At 51.5% G+C, this 23,360-nt stretch overlaps 11 protein-coding genes across 11 annotated transcripts; 8 read left to right on the top strand and 3 right to left on the bottom strand.

Annotated features, from left to right (window-relative positions):
• Positions 1 to 501: 501 nt before the first annotated feature.
• On the bottom strand, positions 502 to 1,704 carry M438DRAFT_263322 (uncharacterized protein; the record flags this gene model as incomplete). Its single annotated transcript, XM_029899881.1, has 1 exon — positions 502 to 1,704. One exon carries the CDS (start codon positions 1,702 to 1,704, stop codon positions 502 to 504), a length of 1,203 nt encoding a protein of 400 aa, XP_029766243.1.
• A 175-nt stretch (positions 1,705 to 1,879) lies between these two features.
• On the top strand, positions 1,880 to 3,191 carry M438DRAFT_341759 (uncharacterized protein). The gene has a single exon (XM_029904579.1). The coding sequence runs from the start codon at positions 1,895 to 1,897 to the stop codon at positions 2,711 to 2,713; it is 819 nt and encodes a 272-aa protein (XP_029766242.1). The 5' UTR covers positions 1,880 to 1,894; the 3' UTR covers positions 2,714 to 3,191.
• A 372-nt stretch (positions 3,192 to 3,563) lies between these two features.
• M438DRAFT_341758 (uncharacterized protein) lies at positions 3,564 to 5,508 on the top strand. Its single transcript, XM_029904578.1, has one exon. The coding sequence runs from the start codon at positions 3,823 to 3,825 to the stop codon at positions 5,248 to 5,250; it is 1,428 nt and encodes a 475-aa protein (XP_029766241.1). The 5' UTR covers positions 3,564 to 3,822; the 3' UTR covers positions 5,251 to 5,508.
• A 1,552-nt stretch (positions 5,509 to 7,060) lies between these two features.
• M438DRAFT_262819 (alcohol oxidase p68) lies at positions 7,061 to 9,324 on the top strand (the record flags this gene model as incomplete). The annotated part of the gene is made up of 6 exons (XM_029899844.1): positions 7,061 to 7,113; positions 7,164 to 7,407; positions 7,468 to 8,017; positions 8,067 to 8,419; positions 8,475 to 8,598; positions 8,651 to 9,324. The coding sequence occupies 6 exons, from the start codon at positions 7,061 to 7,063 to the stop codon at positions 9,322 to 9,324; spliced, it is 1,998 nt and encodes a 665-aa protein (XP_029766240.1).
• Positions 9,325 to 10,267: 943 nt separating this feature from the next.
• Positions 10,268 to 12,866, top strand: M438DRAFT_263275 (cora-domain-containing protein; the record flags this gene model as incomplete). The annotated part of the gene is made up of 3 exons (XM_029899875.1): positions 10,268 to 12,480; positions 12,537 to 12,696; positions 12,753 to 12,866. The coding sequence occupies 3 exons, from the start codon at positions 10,268 to 10,270 to the stop codon at positions 12,864 to 12,866; spliced, it is 2,487 nt and encodes an 828-aa protein (XP_029766239.1).
• Positions 12,867 to 13,007: 141 nt separating this feature from the next.
• M438DRAFT_19008 (uncharacterized protein) lies at positions 13,008 to 13,904 on the bottom strand. Its single transcript, XM_029899243.1, has one exon. The coding sequence runs from the start codon at positions 13,653 to 13,655 to the stop codon at positions 13,149 to 13,151; it is 507 nt and encodes a 168-aa protein (XP_029766238.1). The 5' UTR covers positions 13,656 to 13,904; the 3' UTR covers positions 13,008 to 13,148.
• Positions 13,905 to 15,107: 1,203 nt separating this feature from the next.
• Positions 15,108 to 16,757, top strand: M438DRAFT_341753 (uncharacterized protein). The gene is made up of 2 exons (XM_029904577.1): positions 15,108 to 15,173; positions 15,230 to 16,757. The coding sequence occupies exon 2, from the start codon at positions 15,268 to 15,270 to the stop codon at positions 16,438 to 16,440; it is 1,173 nt and encodes a 390-aa protein (XP_029766237.1). The 5' UTR covers positions 15,108 to 15,173; positions 15,230 to 15,267; the 3' UTR covers positions 16,441 to 16,757.
• M438DRAFT_19012 (uncharacterized protein) lies at positions 16,548 to 17,055 on the top strand. Its single transcript, XM_029899244.1, has one exon. It carries the CDS (start codon positions 16,654 to 16,656, stop codon positions 16,948 to 16,950), a length of 297 nt encoding a protein of 98 aa, XP_029766236.1. The 5' UTR covers positions 16,548 to 16,653; the 3' UTR covers positions 16,951 to 17,055.
• An 852-nt stretch (positions 17,056 to 17,907) lies between these two features.
• On the top strand, positions 17,908 to 18,639 carry M438DRAFT_262326 (xylanase G1; the record flags this gene model as incomplete). The annotated part of the gene is made up of 2 exons (XM_029899810.1): positions 17,908 to 18,092; positions 18,150 to 18,639. 2 exons carry the CDS (start codon positions 17,908 to 17,910, stop codon positions 18,637 to 18,639), a joined length of 675 nt encoding a protein of 224 aa, XP_029766235.1.
• Positions 18,640 to 19,207: 568 nt separating this feature from the next.
• M438DRAFT_393849 (ubiquitin carboxyl-terminal hydrolase) lies at positions 19,208 to 20,431 on the top strand. The gene is made up of 2 exons (XM_029909131.1): positions 19,208 to 19,541; positions 19,606 to 20,431. Exons 1-2 carry the CDS (start codon positions 19,502 to 19,504, stop codon positions 20,298 to 20,300), a joined length of 735 nt encoding a protein of 244 aa, XP_029766234.1. The 5' UTR covers positions 19,208 to 19,501; the 3' UTR covers positions 20,301 to 20,431.
• Positions 20,432 to 20,758: 327 nt separating this feature from the next.
• M438DRAFT_287978 (uncharacterized protein) lies at positions 20,759 to 23,048 on the bottom strand. Its single transcript, XM_029901645.1, has 2 exons — positions 22,708 to 23,048; positions 20,759 to 22,653 (listed from the first exon to the last, which is right to left on the bottom strand). Exons 1-2 carry the CDS (start codon positions 22,978 to 22,980, stop codon positions 20,833 to 20,835), a joined length of 2,094 nt encoding a protein of 697 aa, XP_029766233.1. The 5' UTR covers positions 22,981 to 23,048; the 3' UTR covers positions 20,759 to 20,832.
• Between the last annotated feature and the right edge of the window lie 312 nt (positions 23,049 to 23,360).

Below are 23,360 nucleotides of genomic sequence, written 5' to 3'. Positions count from 1 at the left end.
TAAAAATCTCACTAATGGTGTTACTTGTGAAAACACCAAGTGATGTAAACGAAGCCGCGAAAAGAAGAATTCATCTAAAACTAGACTCACTTTCGTGTTCTCGATCCATTAAACTCAGTGATTGCAAAAACAACATGGTTGTTTCGTGTCATCCCATGTCATGCCATCTGCACACCAAAACATGTCACGCTTTTCCTGAACTGTCTTTGATGAGCCGAGCTTCACGAGACAGCACAGGGAAACCGAAAAAGGGTGATGGGTAGAAAAAGTGAGTTGTGTGAGATAATAATATACAAGACGGAGGGTAGAAAAAGAAGACTCGGTCCCCTTTCTTTGTGGTGGTGAGGAGGGAGGACCTTTTGCAACAAAAAAAAATGCTTTGGTCCATAAAAACGCTAACAACGCTCTTTTCTTTCATACAAAACGAGACAATAGATGACGCCTGGCTAATGACAAGATTCAACCAGTTTTTCCGGAATTAGGAGAGAAGGTGTATGTTGCTTAGTGCTTTGCCCGTGTGGATTCGAAGCTCTCGAGTACGCTGTCGGTGACACTCTGGTTGCTGGATGAATCTTGCTCGGATGATTCTGAAGGGGCGGAGATCTGCTTGGATGCCATGGCGCGGGCCTGGCTTTCGTTGACTTTGCCGTAGACGCCCATAGCGGTGGCAATCATGCTGCCAATATCTCCGACGTTTCCAGGAACAACAACGCTGGTACCCTCCTTGGCCAGCTTGCCGAAGGCTTCGACGTACTTCTCGGCGACACTGAGACTGACAGCACCCTGGGCGCTCTCCTTGCCTGAAGCGATGGAGTTTGCGACAGCGTCGATACCAGCAGCGGTGGCCTTGGCCTTGAGGAGGATGGCCTCGGACTCACCAGTAGCCATGTTGATCTGCTCCGCGCGCAAGGCTTCGGATGCAAGGATGACACTCTGCTTGCGACCCTCGGCGATGTTGATGGCACTCTGGCGCTGACCCTCAGATTCCAGAATCTCGGCACGCTTGCTACGCTCGGCAGTGACCTGACGATGCATGGCCTCAACGACACCAGGAGGAGCGTGGATATCGCGGATCTCATAACGCAGGCAAGTAACACCCCAGTCCTGTGCAGCCTCGTTGATGGCCTGAGTAATGTTTGTGTTCAGAGCAGCACGCTCTTTCAGGACGTGGTCGAGGGAAAGCTGACCAATCTCGGAACGCATGGTGGTTTGAGCGAGTTGTGAAATAGCGTATTCTGCATCCTCAACACCGTAGCTGGCCTTGTAAGGATCGAAAACGCGAGTGTAGAGTACACCGTCCAGCTCGAGAGTAACGTTATCGGCGGTGATGGCACTTTGGGAAGGGATCTCGATAGCAGCTTCCTTCAGACTCTTGACGTAGGCGATGCGATCAATCATGGGGACGAGGATGGCGACACCGGGCTCCAAGATGCGACTGAACTTGCCCATGCGCTCGACGATCCATGCTGTTTGCTGGGGTACAAACTTGACGATGGTATTGGCGGGTAGTGATGAACGCTGGAAGTAGCTCGTAGGCTCATTGGAACCAGAGGAACGGGAGAACAGCGAGTCGGTGGATGGTAGAAGGCGTGGCGGTTGCGAACTGAAGGCGGCTCTTTGGGTGGTGAAGCGGCTGTTGGCGAGGACGGCCAGGGAACGGCGCGATGCCGGTCGTAGGGCGCCCGAACGTGCGATCAGGCTCATGGCGGTCTCGGCCATTGTGGATGTGTTGCTGTTGTATGTTTGATGGTGGATGGACTGACTCCAGTCTCCAGGTCATCGCACATCGCCGCTGCTTCGACTTGCACCAACGTGGGGCAGGCCCAAGCTTTCTTCAAACTTCGTCATCGTTCTTTCCATGGCCATTCCATTCTCAACTACTCAAGTCGCAAACATGTCGGAATACTGGAAATCGACGCCCAAATACTGGTGCAAGTTCTGCTCGACATACGTGCGCGATACAAGCCTCGAGAAAAAATCTCACGAAGCCACGCCGAAACACCAGAACAACATCCAACGCTCGTTGCGCGAACTTCACAAGAAATCCGAACGCGATGATCGAGAGAAGCAGCGCGCAAAAGATGAAGTCGCTCGATTGAACGGCCTGGTCTCTGGCAAACCACAGCCTACCATTTCTGTCGCTTCTGGCTCGCAACTTCCTGTGCCAAAGCTCAAGTCCACCGCGCCTTCTGGACCTGCTTCGGTCGCCGAGCGAAAACGGCAGATGGAACAGCTTGCTGCTATGGGTGTCGCCATCCCTGATGAATACCGACGTGATATGTCTATCCGAGGTGAATGGTCCACCGTTTCCGAGACACCCATCTACTCTAAGCCCGTCAAGTCTGCATCGGATGACGAAGACGACGATACAAAGGCCTTTGGTGTGAGAAAGCGAAAACTAGACGAGGATGACGAAGATATCAAACTGGCTCCGAAAGCCTGGGGTTCACGCTTGAAGACTTATCCCGGTGCAAAAGCCAACGATGAGGAAGACCTGGATGCTCTGTTGTCTGGTGCTACTGCAAAGAAGGAAGTCAAGTCTGAGGAGCCTGACTTGTTGAAAAAGGAGGGTGATGCTGATACTACTGAGTCTATCGCTGCTGTGCCAGACATCGCCGAATCCGGTCCAGCTACAGAATCCGAAGCCAAACTTGAACTCAAGGTCGAACAAGATGCCCCAGTCGTCTTCAAGAAGCGCAAGTCTAAGCGCTGAAAAATACATGACGGACTCACAATCAATTCATTATCTACTGGACAAGTATACTCGAGTACATGGACGGCCGCTTCGGCACCTTGCCCTGCTATCGAGGCCGACATGCTATTACATACGGCTATCCAGATCATCTCGCTATTGTGTAAGGCACGCCAGCGAATGTGGGCCTACAACATTGCCATAGCATGACAGGCCTGAAACAGCGCAGGCATCAGCATCAACGGCCATGCGATACTTGCAAATGCATAATTCACCGCACGAATATTCAGCACAACAAGCTGTCAAAGTAGCGATCCAATTCGAGACACGCTAAGCACAGGCATGGAGGCGGAGGACAAGACGCAGTCAGAGACAGCCAACGGCTCCTGCGCACCTCCAACGAGACAGCAGACCAAGACATAGAATAGTATGGATGAAAGTAAAGGAAGCTCCGATTTCTTGTTCATCTCGTGAGAAATGGAAATATCTACTTGGATTATTCAGAAGTGTTGTAGCTTGTGCTTCCTCGATGAATTGCGTAGATGAAACTTAATGAAACACGTAATATGGAGCTAGCCGATCAATTTTGGTTACGTTCCTGTCAAACCAAATTGATTGCTGGCCTTGCACAATGAATAGTTTGGCTGGCAAGAATACATCAACAGTGGTTGGGAATTCTACAACAATATGGCAAGGAAAGAAGTTATAGTTTATATGCAAAAGCATATTCAGGTCCCTGGAGTGACGCCATCTGTTTTGTTATGTCTTGTATAGGGGTTCAATCAACGGTCTCGCAGCTCGAACAGACAAGCTGGCATGGACAACCATGGCAACCCAAACATGGTGGTTCAATCGCAAGCGAGCCTGTCTTCCGCGAGAGCCACACTGTTACACGTTGACAGGAAGTGCGAAAAAGGAGACGAGATTGTAGGGAGTTTCGCACGATCACTCAAGCAACGCGGCTGCATCGACTTGCGGAGATTAATATTGCCCTGGCGCGCCGTGACCGACGACGGCATCCAGAAAAAGTGCCCTTGAACCGGGTTTGAGGTGTCATATCTCTGTCTGTCCAACTACCCGTACCTCGAACAAACAGCACCAGCATCAACATCAACACATAGCCCTTCAACATGGACGCGTCTTCGACATCCCCCCTTTTGCGTCCGTCGTCTCCTGCCTCGAATGTTTGTCCCTCGCCAGCCCTCTACCCCGGCGCGTGTCCCTCATTAGACGCTCGCTCCGAACGCTCAGTCTCAACACCATCGACGATATCTAGCAGATCAGCGTCCTCATCTTCAGCACACTCCGACTCAGGTCGCCGCAAGAATGGATACATGCGACCACAAGGCACCGCCTTCAGCGACTCGGCAAGAAACCGCGACAGCGTCATGAGCTTAGGAAGCATCGCTCACATGCAATATTACTTTGCACGCACTGGTCTTCTGGACGGCAAAGGCGGCCAGTATGCGAAACCGAAAAAAGGCGTACGACAACTAGATACCAATGTCGCTATCTACACGACATCAGAAGATGGCTTGGTCGAGAGCCCCAAAGACGACAGCGAGGAATGGTCAGAGCCCATCATGCTACCACCCACTGTGTCAACATACGCCTACAAGGAACCAAACGTACAACCACCACCAGAGCTTCCCATGCTTCGTCGACAGCTTCGCGAAGCCCTAGACGATGCTCAGAAAGTCCTCGAGGAATCTGCCGAAGGCGTCTCGTACGACGACGCTACTCGAGAAGCCATTGTAGAGTCTGTACGAGCACCCACAAACCCTGACGAGCCACCGATCGCCCAGGGATGGCACGAGATTATGGGTCTCCACCTCCTTGATATTATCACCCTCGCCATCCGTGCCGCCAAAACATACTACACGTCACACCCTCATCCACAACAACTCTACGCGATTCAGTCGGAACGCAAGATTCGCGGAGACTTGTACGAAGTCCTTGACGTTCTCAAACGCGCAGCCGCAAGAGAGTTCCGTGGAGGCGTCAAAGATGAGGAAAGAGCTGGGATAAAATCTTGGATCGATAGCATCAATGACCTGATGTCACAAGAGCAGTCGCGAGAACAAGAAGAACAAGCTTCACGAGATAGCTGTGCCTGGCGTCAAGGAGACTGGACTGGTCGAGAGCGCGAGAGAGAATGGCTGTTCATGTGCTCTTTCGACACCAACTCAGATGCTCTTCCTGCGTGGACCGAATCGACTCCTGAAGGGCCATCTCCGTTCCTGCAAGCTCTGCAGAGTGGTCTGCGTCTGGTACAGCTTCACAACGAGATGGTCCGTCGTTCCGAACGTCCCTTCGGTGAGATCAAGACTTTCTTCACAGATGTAGCGAAGCCATATCGATGTGCTGAGAACTTGCGCTTCTGGTCGAAAGCCGCAGAGCTTCGATGGGAGACCCTCCTGTCTTTTAATGTGCTTCACGTCGTACACGGCAAGGATGAAGACGCTTGGAAACAGTTCGATGAGACCATTTTCAAGTGGTGTCAGGGAGTACGAGAGGAGATCTCCAAGGAGTGGGCGGAGGCCGAAAGATCTGCGTAACAAGGAACCTGACCTTGGTTTGCGAGGTTTTCGACAACAGCGCGGTAAGCACCTTGCTGGGTGCCATCATTTTTTCTTTTCTTTTGTCCTGAGTTTCTGCTTCAAAGTCACTTAATGCCTCCAGCGCAACACTAGATACCCCAGAGGCTGGCTGTTTTGATTTTCGTTTTTTATTCTCTCCTTTTGTTTTGCATCACTTCTTCAGATCAAATTGGACAAAAGATTTGAATCTTCAAAATCGAACCATCGCTCACTCACTGTGAACCCAGTGCAATTCAAATTTTGACGTGTTCGGATGCTTCGGCTCTTGTCACTACCGTCTTTGAGAGGGGGTGTGGATCCGCGTCCGGTCTCACATTGACAACTTGGCGCCACGCGCTCCCCACGCCAGACAGAGGGACATTACCCCTCATACCAAGCGTATAGCGATATCTTTCCAGCGTCTGCCTCACGAAGCTCGAGTCTGACAACGATCACTACGACTAATCATAGCAGGATACGGAGGTCTCAGTGACCTGGAAAGTGTCCACTGAGTGCCAGGTCATATTGCTATCTTTCAATGGACAATTCCTGACCTCTCTCTTCTTGAACCTCACAGTCGAGATTGTTACAGTATCTAGTGCCTGGAGACGGAGTCGGCCACCGTCACGCTCCCTGATCCCAATGCGCTTGGTTCTGTCTCCCGGCCGAGACGGTAAAATCAAATCCCGAACTTTGTATAGCCAAGTATCAGGTGAGGTCCAAATTGGACTGTACATGAGTCGTTATTGGCTCGGTTTCCTGTTCTTCCAACAAGAGCCCTGCATGAACCCCACATTCCCCCGCAATATCAGGTTCACCCAGCGCCGCAAGCAGATGTACGTACCAGGGCTTGTGCTCTGAGACGTACCTTTCCCAGAACTCCCCACCATCGCCCCGCCAAAACTAGTCAGGAGCTCACATGGGTTGCTATGATAAACTCAGACCTCATCTGATCGCTGGGTCACAATCGAGTACCCATATGCTGAAGACCATGACAATTGCTTCGCAGAGATTTATCGACCATGTATGTACTGTACTACAAGACACGTTCTGGAGGCTTACACATCCATGGAAATCTGGTACTCGGAGCTCTAGATCGTCTGTCCAACCATCTCTAACTGCATTGCGGTCAGCTCGAACGCATACGTGCGGGGAACAATCTACGTTCCCTGCTGCGTGGTTCCAGAGGAGCTACTGCAGCTACCAGACAGCCATCTCGAGACATGCTAGGATCAACAGCTCTGCCTAGCTATCGTATTCCCCCAAGATTGGACGGTGCACGCGCTTGTTCGACTGGTACAGCTAGCCCAGCGAAGATCGATCTCGTGAGGAGAATGAGGAAACTCTCGATGAACTACTAGCATACACTCACCTCATCCTCAAATTGCTCGATACGACATGGTAGAAAAGCTTCACGATCCAGGATGCCGTGCAGTGCTCGACGCGGCTCGATCTTCATCCACGTACTGTGCGAGCTTGCTAGCTGCATGGAGGTGGATCTGGACAAGGATACCACTCGATTGCCATCTCATCCCGCGCCGCCTTGATCACTTAGCCGCCGTTCAGACGTGGGTTCGTACCTGATAGGCGCCCTTTCCCCTCACAATCATACAGCTTGCCAATCCCATATACCCGAGTTACTCTGAGATCAAAGCGGGGCTGTGTTTGGAGGGACGCGTAGCTGTTGGTGGGACTCGAGGTATATATGGGAGGTGTTGAATGCTCTGGAAAGACCATCAGACCCGCTTCTGATACTTTCTTGAGAAGTTTCGAAGCAAAATCTATCATCATGGTTGTTCCAGACGAGGTCGACATCATCATTACTGGTGGAGGATCATGCGGGTGGGTCTTCAGTCCATTGATATTGACGTTCTTAGACTGACCTATTCTAGCTGTGTCGTTGCTGGCCGCTTGGCCAACTTGGACCACAACCTCCAGGTTATGCTCATTGAAGCTGGAGAGTCCAACCTCAACAACCCTTGGGTCTACCGACCCGGTATCTACCCCAAGAACATGAAGCTCGACAGTAAGACTGCTTCGTTCTACTACTCGAGACCGTCTGAATGGCTCGGTGGTCGTCGTGCTGTCGTACCCTGTGCCCATATCCTGGGAGGCGGTTCTTCTATCAACTTCATGGTATGCCTATCTGTTCATGTTACGACTTTATTCGAACAGTCGTACTGATATATTGCCCAGATGTACACTCGTGCTTCTGCTTCAGACTACGATGACTTCCAAGCTAAGGGCTGGACCACCAAGGAGCTCATTCCCTTGATGAGAAAGCACGAAACATACCAGAGAGCTTGCAACAACCGTGATATTCACGGCTTCGAAGGCCCAATCAAGGTTTCTTTCGGCAACTACACATACCCCGTTATGCAAGACTTCCTCAGAGCTGTCGAGTCACAAGGTATCCCCGTCACAGACGATCTTCAGGACTTGCAAACCGGTCACGGAGCTTGTCACTGGGAGAAGTGGATCAACAGAGACACTGGACGTCGTTCAGACTCTGCTCACGCATACATCCACAGCACTCGTTCTGTCCACAGTAACTTGCACTTGGTCTGCAACACCAAGGTTGAGAAGATCATTATGGAAGGTGGCAGAGCTGTTGGTGTCAAGACTGTTCCTACTAAGCCCCTGACTCCTGGACAAGACCAAGCCAAGGTCTACCGTGCAAGAAAGCAGATTGTTGTTAGTGGTGGTACTCTCAGTTCTCCTCTGATCCTTCAACGCTCGGGCATTGGTAAGTTCATACACCTCTAACACCATGTTCTCTGCTAACATATCATCAGGCGACCCCGAGAAGCTCCGTGCTGCTGGTGTCAAGCCTCTCGTCGACTTGCCCGGTGTCGGTTTGAACTTCCAGGACCACTACCTGACCTTCTCGGTCTTCCGTGCGAAGCCTCACATCGAGTCTTTCGACGACTTTGTTCGTGGGGACCCCGTTGTTCAGAAGCAAGTCTTTGATCAATGGAACATCAATGGTACTGGACCTCTCGCCACCAATGGTATCGAAGCTGGTGTCAAGATCCGACCAACTGAGGAAGAACTCAACCAAATGGACTCCTGGCCCTGCCCCGAATTCAGATCTGGTTGGGACAGCTACTTCAAGAATGCTCCAGACAAGCCCGTGATGCACTATTCGGTACGAGGACACTGCGACTTTGCCTTTGAGCGTGGATGTGCTAACCGTGGCTTAGGTGATCGCTGGTTGGTTCGGTGACCATATGCTCATGCCTCCTGGCAAGTTCTTCACCATGTTCCACTTCCTCGAGTATCCGTTCAGCAGAGGCTTTACTCACATCACTTCACCAAGCCCCTATGGTAAGCTCATGTGTACGTACTAAAGATGCAACATTTGCTGACCATGTGACAGATGCACCCGACTTTGATGCCGGCTTCATGAACGACAAGAGAGATATGGCACCCATGGTCTGGGGCTACGTCAAGTCCCGTGAGACTGCCCGTCGCATGGACGCCTACGCAGGAGAAGTCACCTCCATGCACCCCTTCTATGCCTTTGACAGCCCCGCCCGTGCCCTCGACATGGACCTCGCCACCACCAAGGCATACGCCGGTGAGAACCACATCACCGCCGGCATCCAACATGGCAGTTGGTCTATGCCCCTCGAGGCCGGCACTGCACCTTCCCCATCCTTCCTCAACAGTAACAAGCAGGACATCCGCGAAGACCTCACCTACACCAACGAAGACATTAACCACGTCATCGAGTGGACAAAGCGCCACGTCGAAACCACCTGGCACAGTCTGGGCACCTGCTCCATGGCACCCAAAGAAGGAAACTCCATCGTCAAGCACGGTGTCCTCGACGAACGCCTCAACGTCCACGGTGTCAAGGGCTTGAAGGTTGCTGACTTGTCCATCTGTCCCGATAATGTGGGCTGCAACACTTACAGTACTGCTTTGCTTATCGGAGAAAAGGCTGCTATGCTTGTGGCTGAGGACTTGGGTTATTCTGGTTCTGCGCTTGATATGAAGGTGCCTAATTATCATGCTCCCAGAGAGATTGCTGGGTTGTCTCGTCTGTAGATGATGTTATGAGGCTGTGGTGCTGGTCGCTGCGTTTGTTGATAGTTGATGACTTGAATGATATTTTATGATTGCTTCTCAAAACTGCTTAGCTGTTGAAGCTATGTTTGTGAGTTTTGTTGTACGTCAGAAGTCAGGATTACTTTGTTGTGAGCTCGTTGGGCTCTTGGTCAGGCTCTTGGTCAGGCTCTTGTTCGTGACAGGGTTATACCTTTGACAAGCATGATTTGACCATATTCCGCTATACCACGGCAGCTTTTGTGTCTAATCATTCGTCAAACATACTAGACGGTCAGTGGTGGTTGAGGAACATGGCTATGTAGGTTTGAAAATGTTGTGCTGGCGCTGACGCATGTAAGTGCGTTTTCTTCTACATTCGAATTCGAGTTCCAGGATCTGGGTGACAAGTCAACAATGACAAAGGCTGATTTAAGGACAAGTGAGTCTTCGAACCAAAAGTGGTTCAGACTCGAATGATTAGACACATACACACTCATCTACTTGGTACTTGGCTATCCCACTGTGTGTACGTAGAGTCTTCGCGTTGTGCTATCAAGATAGTACCATTGTTGACTCTCAATTCTACGTAAGCAGATATTGCCTATGCTACGAAGTTGCAAAAAACCATTTACACGCAAGTGTTTCAGTACCCTAGAACTGTCTAAAGGTGCTGAAAAGGGCCTTCTGAAAATGTTGGACATATACATATGCTCACGTGCGATAGTACCGAATTAGGAAGTGGGCCAAGAGGAGAGCTAATGACGGGAAAAGCAGGTACGACGTCACTGGCGGTGCAGCGCACGGACATGGTGGAGAGTGAACGGGACGATGTTCTCGATGGACGGGTCGTGATGCTGACTTTTTCCTCACGCTCCTATCGAACAGTCGTGAAGCATTGATGGATCCGCGCAATTCCATCGCAGACATTGCTGGACCGGCGGCCATGGTGAAGCCAAAGGGCCCCCAGAAGTCGTATGCTTCAGCAGCCGGAGAGGGAGCAAGCTCGACTAGAGACGGCACGGCCAACTCGTCAGTAGCTGGTGGCAGCAAGAAGAAGCGCCATCGCGCAGGCAAGAAGCGTCGCAACCGCAGACAGAGTTTCGCCGCCCCTTCCGAGTCGACTGCTGCCGAACGCGACGACGACGATCAGCCTCAACGACCGACTTTGACGACCAGCAGACCATCGGGCAACCAGACCAGCTTCTACCGCCTTAAGTCGGCCGCACGTAGCAACACCAGCCTCGAGAGTGACGCCCTCCTTGACCACCGCGACCACCAGCCCATTCGTCCTCGCCGAGGAAGCGTCCAGCAGGCTTCGAGAAGCACCGCCGGCCTTTTCCCTCGCAACCATCGTAACTCCCAGCATGGAATCTCTCAGTCCAGTCCCGTCAAGCCTCGCCAGATGCACTACAGCGACGATGACGACGAAGAAGCCGTGACCGACCGCACTCCTCTCATCTCCCAGTCTTACTACGACCGCCCTCCGATTGAGCGCAACAGATCAGGCCATCGCGCCTACGGTGGTACTCGTCGCAGACAGTCTGCCACATCGCGCACGTCCAGTAAGAGGCTTAGGTACCCAAGCGGCAGCGACGACGACTACGATGTCAACAACCCTCCGTCTATGCCTGGTTCCCCTAAGCTGGGAACCCTCGACGACGTTATGATCGCTCAGGAATTCTCTGGTTCCCCAGGCTCTGAAAACCGTGATGCTGTCATCAACATTGACCGTGATAACAACTCGGATCGCTTCCCTTCTTCATCGCCCCCTACTCCGGGTGCCGAAGCTCGTAGACGAACACTCGCCAACCTCGCCGAGAATGATGTCTGCTATCCCGGCAATATTGCCGAATCTGAGATGGGTGAAGACGACCTTACACCCACTGACCAAGGTCAACGACGAACCAGTCGTCGTAGACGCCATCGTCAATGGCCCGACCTTGATGTCCTGGATGAGTGGAGCCGTATCGAAAAGGAGGAGAGAGATCACACTGAGCAGATTCGCTCGAAGAAGATCAGCGAGCCTGTCATGGTTGGCGGACGTCTGCGTCCTGCAAAGACTCAATGGCATCGCGAGGAAGATGACGCCCCATACCGTTACACTTACTTCAACGAAACTTTCGACGGCACCATCCATAGCAGGACCATCTCCGAGCTCTGTCAATTCGGTGCCACCTTCCGTGAGCTCTTCAACCCTGACCCACCGGAGCTCAGTGATGATAGCAGCTCGGAAGAGGAGGATTTGCCAACGGAGGCTCCTTCTGGTCGCGAGTCGAGGCTAAGCTCCATCGCAGGCGATGGCAAAGATAGATCCGCCTCGATAACTCCTGCCCAATCACGCCCCCGTCAACCCAAGGAGAAGCGTTATGGCCCTCGCCCTACTTTCTGGCTCGACGTTCTCAGCCCTTCAGAGACCGAGATGAAGATTCTTGCCAAGGCTTTTGGTATCCATCAGCTTACAGTAGAGGATATCATGATGCAAGAGCCTCGTGAAAAGGTCGAGCTGTTCCAGAGCTACTACTTTGTCAACTACCGAAGTTTCGAGCAAGACAAGGACAACGAAGAATACATGGAGCCCGTCAACATGTATGTCGTTGTCTTCAAGGATGGAGTCATCAGTTTCCACTTTTCCATGACACCCCACCCTGCCAATGTCCGCCGTCGTATTCGTCAACTTAACGATTACATGTCTCCGACCGCAGACTGGATTTCTTACGCCATCATTGATGACATTACAGACGTGTACGCTCCTTTGGTCCAGGTCATCGAAGATGAAGTAGACGAGATTGATTACGAGATTCTTGCTCTGCACTCATCTGACGAGAACTCGGACGAGAAGGCCAAGAATAGCGCAAAGGCCAAGGAGCTTGAGTACGAAAAGATGAACAAGGTCGCGGGAAGCGATACTCAGTCTGAAAAGGGTGAACGCACTGCCGGCGATAGTGGTGGTGACATGCTTCGACGTGTCGGCAACTGCAGAAAGAAGGTTATGAGTCTTTACCGCCTCCTTGGTAACAAAGCGGATGTCATCAAAGGCTTTGCCAAAAGATGCAACGAGCATTGGGAGGTTGCTCCCAGATCTGAAATTGGTTTGTACCTCGGCGATATCCAGGATCACGTAGCCACCATGACTGGCAACTTGTCGCACTACGAAAAGTAAGTCTCAATCGAGAGCAGGTGCTCCTAATCCAGCGACTGACCATGTCCTCTAGTCTCCTTTCGAGAGCACATGGCAACTACCTCGCCCAGATCAACATCCGTATGAACGAGCGTGCAGAGCAGACTAACGACGTCCTTGGCAAGCTGACCGTTCTGGGTACTATCGTCCTTCCCATGAACATTGTCACCGGAATGTGGGGAATGAACACCAAGGTATGTGATATTAATTGCGCATCCTAATTGAGCATACCATCTAATGATCTTCGTAGGTGCCCGGACAAGATGGCGAGGATCTTACCTGGTTCTGGGGTCTCACAGCCGGTCTGTTCGCTTTCGGCATGATCAGTTACTTCATCGCCAAAAGAGTCTATGGTATTGTCTAAAACGGCCATGCACTCTCGGCCAGAACATTGCGCAAGCAGGAGCTATATCACTGGCGTGTGATGAGTTATGTTTTCTTCAGGGGTCCCATTCCAACCTAGGTGTTACTATTAATTCTATGACGACTTAAATCAGCGCTGAGCGTTGCATTGCAGCTTTTGGCTGAGCTGTCCACTATCCTTCTTTCTTCTGAAGTTGCACAGAAACTGCCTATCAAAACCTGTCGTGCATGGAATACGAATCAGGTCGAGCGTGTCCACAGCGTTGACATGCAGCTGGCGACCTCAGAGGATCTGACTCAGGCAATCCCTCTTGGAAGCTGATATCAAGCGCATGGGATTTTCTGATCCAGTCCATGCAACTCTCCTCCTATTCCCCTTCGGACAGCTAGTGCTTTTCAGCGGGTTCCAATGCCGGCAGATCTTCTTGCTAGAGCCTCTCTGAAAAACAAGAAGCGCAGTGGCGTAATAGGCAGGGCTGAGGCCTGACTCGCAGCTCACCAAGGCATGTATGAAACGCATCCGCGATGCACCTGTGACAATCGTTGGGGCCTTCTGATAGACGCTCGAGTACCATCTGTCGGGCACCAAGAGTGATCTGCCGTCTCGTGTGGAAATCTTCTCGGACAGGCGCGGTCCGTAGTTTCGTGATATGCAAGCCCAGTGGCCCAGAACCAAGGCTTCGGGACGGTGATCTGCAGCCACACGGAGGATTACCAACACGTCCATCCAATACCCTTTTGTATGCCTACCAACCACCCTTGTAACCAAAACAAGAATGCGCAAGTCCATATGCCGAGTGTCCAACGCTTCGGTTTAGCTGCATGTCGCACGTCAATAGTTTCGTAGCTGACAAAATAGGAGCAAGTGGGATAAACAAGGAGTACCAACCTGGTTTAGACTATCCCATGTTGACTGAATAGGTCTACGCTGCAACTTGCATGTGGCACAAAATTTCTTCTATCGCGACGGCAGTGTTGATCAAAATCCCCAATCCTAGGAGACACATCAACACCTGGTACCAGTCCCAAGGTTTTGACACTCAGCGAGGCGCCACCTGGGACGTTAAGCCCTCATCCGAGCCACCTGCCTTACTCCACATAGCTTCTCTACAGGCTTCTGTTACGGAAGGTAGTTAGCGTGCATCTTGCGGAAATGCCTATTCTCCCCTTGGCAGGCTTTACAATTGGCTCAACAATAACTCCAAAGTCATGCAAGAGCAAAGAGATGTCTTACCACTCTCGCCGTCGGCAGATTTCTCCTGTCTGAGGTTTACCTTCTTGTGAGCCATGCCATGCCTCGTAGATTGTTTCGGGAGTCATGCGTCCTTTGCTCTTCTTTTGCCTAGACCTCTCCGTGGCTCTTCTTCCTTTTGCATCCGTGACGGTGCAGTTCACACACTGGACTGTCGTTCGTATCACCCGTGCCCTGCAGAGAAGTCGGCTTCCATCACCCGTGTCCACAGGACAGCCACCGACCATCTGATCGGTTTATATCTCTCCTGATCCTCCGCCTTCGTGGGCCCATGGTGTGGTGCATATACTTTTCTGTGACTTTCGAAACCCGAACAAGTTGCAAGGCCAGATTCAAACAAACTCCGTCGATCCTGTTCAGATCCATTTAGATCCATTCGTTCTTGTTCGTTGCGTGCGCGAACCCACAGGTCGAAGAATCGATTCCGGGATGGCGGAGTCTTCGTCGTCACCACCGGTGGCTACTAAATCGGAGCCGTCTGGTAGCTTGAGTCCGAGTACCAGTGTCGAGCTGCACAGGAGGAGTAAAACCGGTTGTATGTTTATACTTCAAGCAGGTACCCAGATCGCTGCTGACATTTCCTAGGTAAAACTTGCCGACGTCGGAAGAAGAAGTGCGATGAAGCAAGGCCAGGCTGTAAGACTCTCTTTTCCCACCTTCATATGTGCAAAGCTCTGTCACAACCGTCGCTCTCCTGCCATCATCTCCTCAGGGGCGATGAAGCTGAAGTGATGCACGATGTGCTTTCACCCTGTCAGAGTTGTCCACGGAGATGAGGCAATCATGCTCTCACTGGGCACGACTCTGATTCGAAAAGCACCATGCACTTCGACAGGCTGCACCAAAGAAAACGTGGACACTTAGAGAAGATAGCGACACCAGACTGCAGTCTATGACCTCGACTTTGAAGATCAGAGAGCCATCTTCGAAGGTCCAGAGTGCTAGTTACCAATGCTGACACAACCTCAGGTCAGAATTGCGCAAAGAACAACATCCTCTGCGGTGGATATGAGATGAGGAAACCTTGGAGGAAAGGCGCTCGCAGTAAAAGCTCTAGTATGTCTTTGACCTTAGACGAGCATCGTGTCGGTAGACTGACAAGCCTCAAACAGCCGTGATAGTGTCTGAACTTCCACAAATCATCAGCGCGATGGACAACCCCTTGGACTCACAGCTATTTTCTTACTTCATCACCCACGCGGCTCAAACATTGAACATATACTCCGAGACCAACAACCCATTCGACGGGTTTGTGATAGATATGGCGATTGGGAACACTGGTCTTATGCACTCGCTCCTTTGCCTCTCCGCCTCCTGCCTTCTCGCTCATCAGCCAAGTTCGGCGCAGGAAATTGTTGTCCGCCACAGCCACCACTTCGACCGTGCTGTCGTCACGCTCAGAAAAGGCGTCGAAGCCTACAGCTCAGACAACTCCACACAAAACGCAGACTGCATCATGCTGCAGACGATACTGCTCGCTCTGGAGGCGATTGTCACAGGAGAAATACATGGCAGCTATCGATGTCACCTGTTAGCCGCACAAAGACTTGTGGACAGTTGTGGAGATTTGAGCTCAGACGTGCAGAGTTTCGCCCGACAGTTCCTACAGTACCACAACCTCGCCAACACAATCTCCTGCCTCGACCCCGTCAATGTCGTGAAGTCGTCTATGCAAGGATGTCAGACTGAAACAGCGGAGCAGGGCACTTTCTCGGGAAGTTGCGTCGACGGAATATTGCATGGCCTTCTAGACCCGATGTCACGCACTCGGCAGGTCCGAGATGCCATAAGATATCATCGGGGCATAGGTAATTCGAGGTGGTTCATGGATGAGCAGCTCCTCAGCTTGGCGCTGGGTGTTGAAACACAGCTACGGACATGGCAGTCTCGCCTTCAGCCCAATACTCCACAATACTGGTCCTCGCTGACATATCGGCAAAGCGCCTATGTATACCTCTACCGCACCATCAAGCCATCCAAAGCGAGTGCGGAATTGACTCAAGTCGTGTCGGAAGGGTTGTCGTATATATCGCTTGCACTGCGAGATGTCACGAGGAGCAATGGCATGAATGGCTGGGTTTGTGGTGTGTTGTTCCCACCACTGTTCTTGCTGGGCTGTGCATGCTTCGAGGTATCTCAGAGGCAATTGGTGCTCGAGAGTTTGGAGGATCTTCATGCATGTAATCAGCGGACGAATATCGTGCACGCCAGAGCCATCTTGGAAGAGGTCTGGTCCAGGATGGATGCCGCACATGGTGCCGATGATGCCTGGGATTGGGAAGCTGTGATGAAGGATATGAGCGTGGATATTATGTTGTCATGAACTAACGAGATCTCCATCTCTTCTTGGCCAGGGAATCGGTGCTCAGTGCTCGTGCTGTGCTCATTGTGCTGCTGTTCACGGCTAAAGTCGTAGTGGAAGTCCCACTTCATCCACTGTTATCAGATCCAGCATTTCACCAGTTTCGAGAGGCGACCTTGATGGCGGGAGGTTGGAAGACGGGACTATTCACATGCCCATAGCGTGAACCCGCGGATGCTTCCACAGATTAGAGACTTAGTAACAGAATCTCACCAACTCTCACCGTTGCAAGCACTCCTGCTTTCTAAGCAATACATCCACTCAACTGCTGACATGCTTTTTCGCCCCTGTTGTCACAGAAGCAAAGCACAGCACCTTCCTTCCTCTTTGCGCAAATTGCGCATGGCGTTTATTGAGGGCAGGGAAGCTGCTCCCGTGAACGGCCCAGTTCGGGCAAGTTTGATATGCGCCCCTAGCAATGCGCTGCGAGGAAGTTGCGACGCTCAGCTTACTATCCGGCTGTCTCCATGAGCAAGTTTGGTTCTTTCTGCGGGTCTTGAAGATAGCATGTTGATGGGCCTGAACTTGTGTTCTGGAGATTGACGTGTGTCTGGCGATGGTGTAAGGAGTGAGGTCGGAGTTGGCTGCGCGCAAACGCCTATAGCTAACGTATTGTGAGTAGGAGAGCTAATTCAGGCATCTTGGTCCTACAAAACATGATCGGCATGTGACCAGACAGCATGTTTAGAAGCAAAAGCTTCTTGCTGTATAGCAGAATAACCATCATCATCGAGTGGTCATCTACAGCGTGTCGTTCTGGACAGAAGGCTGCCATTGGTGCATCGGATCCTTCTCGGCCGCACCACTTGTTTCAACTTGGCGAAGCGACCCATTCTCCCCCGCACAACCTGCGAAAACCATCACCAAGAACCATCAAGATTATTCTGCATGAATGGCTAAATCTTGGAAAGCTTGCGGAAGCTTGAGAGCAAGTGAGACAGGGGTCGAATAGGTGAAGAACGTGGTCGAGACCTCCTTCGCTCTCCTCCGTGTAGGCTGAATTACATGATATTGATCAGAAAGCAGGGGCATACAGATGATCCCCCCACACAGTTCCGCCCCCGGATCGGTCCTTGGAGCACTAAAAAGAATAGGCAAAATTGGCAGCAAGGCTTAGCAGCGGAATAGGCTTGTGGGTGCTTGCTTCAGGTTGTGCGAATGTTGTGGAGTGAGCTTGGCCCCCCTTCTCGTTAATGTGTTACAGCCCAGCGTAACGAGTCCAACTCAACATGTCGCCATCTTGATGAAGACACCCTGCGTTGCTTTGTCGAGCCTGGGCCGGATCGTCAAGAGGCAATATGGCAAGAGAAAGCATATAAGTAGACCGCAGTCCCTCGTCGTATTTCTCTTTTCCTCATCGCAACAACAGTTCTCTTCTCTTCTTCTCTCCAACTCAAAACAACACCGTTCATTTCCAACACCGCAAGCATGCACTTTTCTTCCCTCTTCGTCGCCGCTGCGGCCTTTGTTACTGCTCTCGCAGCTCCCGCTGCTGAGCCCGTTACTGGTAACGGCATGTCCTCGCTGGTCGAGCGTTATACTCCTGCCGGAACTGGCACCAACAACGGTTACTACTATTCCTTCTGGTTAGCCCAAGGAGGCAATGTGAATTAGTGAGTCTCTGGTTCTCGAGCTATATCTAGAGCTCAGTAACTAATTCTGTCCAACAGCAACAACAAGGGTGCCGGCGAGTACTCCGTCAGCTGGCAAAACTGCAACAACTTCGTTGCCGGCAAGGGATGGGCCACCGGCTCTGCCCGCAACATCAACTTCAAGGGTAGCTACTCTCCCCAGGGCAACTCTTACCTCTCCGTCTACGGATGGAGCACCAACCCTCTGGTCGAGTACTACATCCTCGAGTCCTACGGCACCTACAACCCCGGCAGCGGTCTCACCCACATGGGTACCGTCACCACTGACGGCTCCGTCTACGATATCTACAAGGGTGTCCGCACTCAGCAGCCTTCCATCCAGGGTACCGCCACCTTCAACCAGTACTGGTCTATCCGCAAGAACAAGCGCTCCTCTGGAACTGTCACTACCGCCAACCACTTCAACGCCTGGGCCAAGTTGGGCATGAAGCTCGGCCAGCACAACTACCAGATCGTCGCTACCGAGGGTTACCAGTCCTCCGGCTCCGCCGACATCACCGTCTCCTAAGCGATCTTCGCCTAGAGCAGACGTATTGAAATGTGGAACTTGAGCCACTTTGTGACGCATGGGAGATCTGCGAGATGATGGTTGTTGAAAAAGAAAACAGTTGGTGAGAAAAAGGGGTGTTGATCATTTCTTTTCTTTGAACCATCCGTGGTTGTTCTTGAGTTGAACCATTTTTGTCCCTCTTGACACTTTAAATCAGTCAAATGATGTATTCTGTCTTTTACCCAACTAAATAACTGTTTGAAATGAACAATAGGTGGACGCGCCTATGACTTTTGAGCAAAACCCTGATCTCCCACCTCCCATTGGTGAGGGTTTCGACCGTAACAAGGCAAGAAATTCTAAGAATCAGGAGGTATCACCAGGGAGAGTCTGCAATCTTTCGGCCTTCCCCGAACCTCTCACTCAATTTCAAAACCCATTGCGCATTTTTTCCGAGCCATCAAGGTAAGTGGGGAGAGCTTCCGCCATGCATGACCCCAGACGTGCCTTCCTTCCACGTGATGCATGAGACCCAAACAGTGCCGCAAGCTTCTTTCTTCTCATCACGGTAACCTCAAGCCATCAACTAAAAGATATTATAATCGCTATCGTCGAGTGCTTCGTTTGCTGACAGCTTCGAGAAGACTCTAGGTTTCACCAACCATTTCACTCTTGGCCTGCTGCCTTGCACCTTCCACCTTTCACCTTTCCCATTGATCATTCTCCAACATTCGAAACACGCCATCGGTTCGAATCGCTGTGTTCCACTTCCGGACAACTGCGCCCATCTGTGAATAACTGAGTTCGATCCTCTAACTTCTGTGTCATCTCCTCTCAAGCTTCCCGACTTTCAACGTCCTCCGTCTCTTGATCTTCCAACATGGAGACCAATCCGAAAATGAAGACGTGGACAATGCTTGGTGAGCTACCCATGCCATCGTGACGTTGTGTCTCATTCGAACAGAAACTCATCATAAACAACAGAGAACAACCCTGAAGTGATGAACCAGCTAGCAAAAACACTTGGTCTCTCTTCTGACCTCCGATTCTATGACGTCTACTCACTGGATGAACCCCAACTACTCGCACACATCTCTCGACCTGTCCTGGCCCTACTGGTCACCATACCACTCACACCAGCTTGGGCACAAGACCGTAAGAATGAAGACGCCGACAAACAACCATACGCTGATTTTGGCCCCGACGAGCCGGTCATCTGGTTCAAACAGACCATTGGAAACGCTTGTGGCTCTATCGGTCTACTAGTCAGCTTGATCAATGGCCCCGCTTCCGACTTCATCAAGCCCGGCTCCGACCTTGACATCATACGAAAAGATGCCATACCGCTGAACATGACCAAACGCGCCGAAATGCTATACAACAGCGAGCCATTCGAAAAGGCTCACAAATCAGTCGAGCGAGATGGTGACAGCTATGTGATCTCTGCAGACGGAAACAGTGGTAATCACTTTGTCAGTTTTGTCAAGAGCGGAGGGAAGCTTTGGGAACTTGAGGGTGACAGGAAGGGTCCTTTGGACAGAGGAAGTCTTGCTGATGATGAAGATGTGCTCAGTCCACGTGCGCTAGAGATGGGCTTGAAGAGGATCATCAAGTTGAATGCGCAGGGCGGAGAAGAGAGCTTAAGGTTCAGTTGCATCGCTTTGGCTCGCAAGTCTTAGACACCGGCTGGGCTCAATGTCACACACATCACGGACATGTTACGCGATCACGAAAAGGGATGAAGGGGCCAAAATCAGGCATAGCAAGAGGATAGCAGCACAACCATTGCCCAACAATGTATCCAAGAACCAACAAACATGACACGATCTCTGAGTATTTTTGCACATCCCGAATTCCAATGTGACATACTCTATACTGGACGGAACTGCAAGATTGCTTTTCACATTGGCATGATCTGTCCCAAAGAGAATGTAGTGCACCAAGAAGTTGTTCACGCTCAGCGGACGATCGCCTGAACATGGGTCCAATCAAGTATTTTGACATCATGAAAGGGCTTGTTACTAGCAAGCTGAGATCAACACAACGAAGTTAGCCTGATGACCCTTGGCTTGGCCCCTATTGCCTCCTACTGCCGATAAAGGTTTCAACATGCACAAATGGTCCAATGAAATTAGGTACGTAGACCAACATCGATGCAATTTGTCCAAAAAAAAAACTATCATAATATCATCATATCTTCTAGATCAAAATCTACAACTTGCTACCAGTAGTAGTCTTGCAGCACACGTCGCCAGAGCTACCAACAATGCCTTCAACAGTAGGTTGCTTATGCGTCTCACTAAGCAGCGTACTCTTGTTGAACTCCTGTGTGCTGGGCGGCACATCCAAAGCGGGGTTCTTGTCGAAGAAGTTGACAGGCTTCATCGACACCTTGATGATCTCACAAGGCATGACGGGGAAGTCTTCGATGCGAGGGATATGGTTGATGCCGAATTGGACGTATACGACCAAGTCTTCGTCGACGATGTTGTCTTTGCGGTCAGCCCAGCTGCGCACACCGGTACCGCCGCGAGATTGGTTTGTGTATTTGCCGCCGGCGTAGAGTTCGCCGTCGCGGTGCTTGACGGCGTAGATATTGCGGTCGGAAAATTCGACACGCTTGTAGTTGAAGGAGTCCTTGTCGGCGATACCTTTTTGGAATGGAGGAGCGTGGATCTTGTAGGCTACGGGCTTGTTGTTGATGGGGTTGCGGACGTTGACGTTTTGGATTTTGAAGGTGCGGTTGGTGTCGGGGTTGAGGTCGTAGCCGCCGGATTGCGAGACGAGGGTTTCTTCGGTGTAGTAGCCTGTGCCGTGGGGGTTGAAGTCGCTACGGGGCATAGGGAGAGCGTCGTCGTATACGAGGCGGTTGGAGTGGCCGTCGATGGCGGGGTCGACGCGGAGGGAGAAGATGTGCTGGTGGTGGGTTGCCAGGACCCCTGGGTGGACGACAGTGCCCCAAGGGACGCTGATGCCGTCGTCGATAGGCTGAGTTGAGAGGATACCAGTAGCTCTGACCTCGTAGGTGAGTTCACCGGCCTGGTTGAACATGAATGCCAAGATGTACTCGTAGTTGGCAACGGTAATGATGCTCTGGAGAACGAGTTCACGGTTGCGGACAACGGCAGCACGACCGGTACGGTAGTTGGTGTGCTTCCAGCCAATACCACCGTCTTGCTCGTGAACACAAATGCAGTTGGGCATCTCAACAGCCTCGCCCTTGTCGTTGGACACAATGCCGGAAAGGTACTGGATGGAGCCAAGGCAGTCACATCCCAGCTTCAGGTCATTAGCCATGATACCGGCACCAACATCACCAAGATCGAATGCAGCCTTCTTGTGGAAGGGGTGACGAGGGTCACCGTAGGGGATAGACATGTCGGACAAGGAGAGACGGTAGAAGACGTTGCGACCATCGTAACGGACATTGTAAAGAACCATGCCCTCTCTTTGATTGAAGCCGACGCGGAACGACCACTTCTGCCACTCCATAGTGTATGAAGTGCCTTCCTGAGCAACGCTGAAGCTGGCGCCCTCAGGCTGCAAAACTTGAAGGGGCTTCAGGTCGGAACGCAAGTCCTGAGCCTCAGGGATGTATTCGTTGGCGTGGACAGGCTTCCAGGGCTGTGTGGGCTTGATGGTGTTGTCCTTGCCAGTAGGCATAATGTCAATGCGGATGACCTTGCGTTGATCGGCACTGAGAACAGGGGAAATGGCCAGGGGGAAGGCGTAATGGTTCGAGTCCAGCTCGTCGGTGTTCTTGGGGTCACGCATGTACAGGAAGCACTGGTACATGCGCTCATCATCACCGACACCGTCCGAGCCGTAGATCCAGGGGTCGCAGACAACAGCGGTGCCTTCGGGAAGTTGTAGCTTCGCAATCTCTGCTTGTACACCCTCATCCTCAAGAGCCAGCTTCTCAATGTCCAGTATTTCTTCTCCATCTCCTGCAGCGTGTACGTTGGGTCCGAGTCTGGCGTTGCTCTCGACGGTCGATGTGGAAAGGTTGACGACGGCTTCGTGGAGTTTGTTCTATATAACTGATTAGCCCACTAGACTCTGTCTAGCCTATAGACAAATGCTTACAGTCTTGCGAATGTAGTAGGCGACCATAACTCTACGGTCAATGCTAGGAAGGCGTTGCCCCTGGAACTCGGCCTCCAGGTAGGGGACCATCTCAGCCTTAGCCGGTTCATTGAGTGTGATGACCTTGAACTGGAGGTCTGTGTTCTCGGGCCATTGGTTGTAGATCAGAGAAGAGGCCGCTTGAATCTCTTGTGCTGACAGTGGCGCAAGTGGGTGTGTCACCGACTGCTTCGACGTGCGAACGGGCAATGATGTGCTTTCTTGGAGAGACATGGTGGATATGCGGTATACAGAAGAGCACAAGAAAAAGAAAGAGGACAGAAAGGACCTTTATAAACGCTACGCAACGAAATCACAAAAAGATAAGCGTACAGAGTGGCCGGTGGCACTGTGGAGTCCAAGATCTGCAATCAGGGTCGCGGGGCTTCGTGCCTATCTCCGTATACCACCATTCTACCTCGAGGGTTGCCCGCTCATGCAGAGGTACCGCGTCCAAACGTACTGAGACTCTTACTCTACGAAGGATAACACATCCTTCAAAATCGCGGTTAGATCGATTGTTGAAGGCTAATAGGATATAGACATATCGACAAGCAGTTTGTCAGTCAACGAATATCAAAAATTTGGCCGACCCCACGTTGACCGAACCGGAA

The sequence above is a fragment of the Aureobasidium pullulans genome (genome assembly GCF_000721785.1).
Source record: "Aureobasidium pullulans EXF-150 unplaced genomic scaffold scaffold_1, whole genome shotgun sequence".
In the NCBI taxonomy this organism is placed as follows: Eukaryota; Fungi; Ascomycota; class Dothideomycetes; order Dothideales; family Saccotheciaceae; genus Aureobasidium; species Aureobasidium pullulans.
Note: the sequence above shows the minus strand (reverse complement) of the source record. Positions and strands in the feature narration are given on the sequence as shown.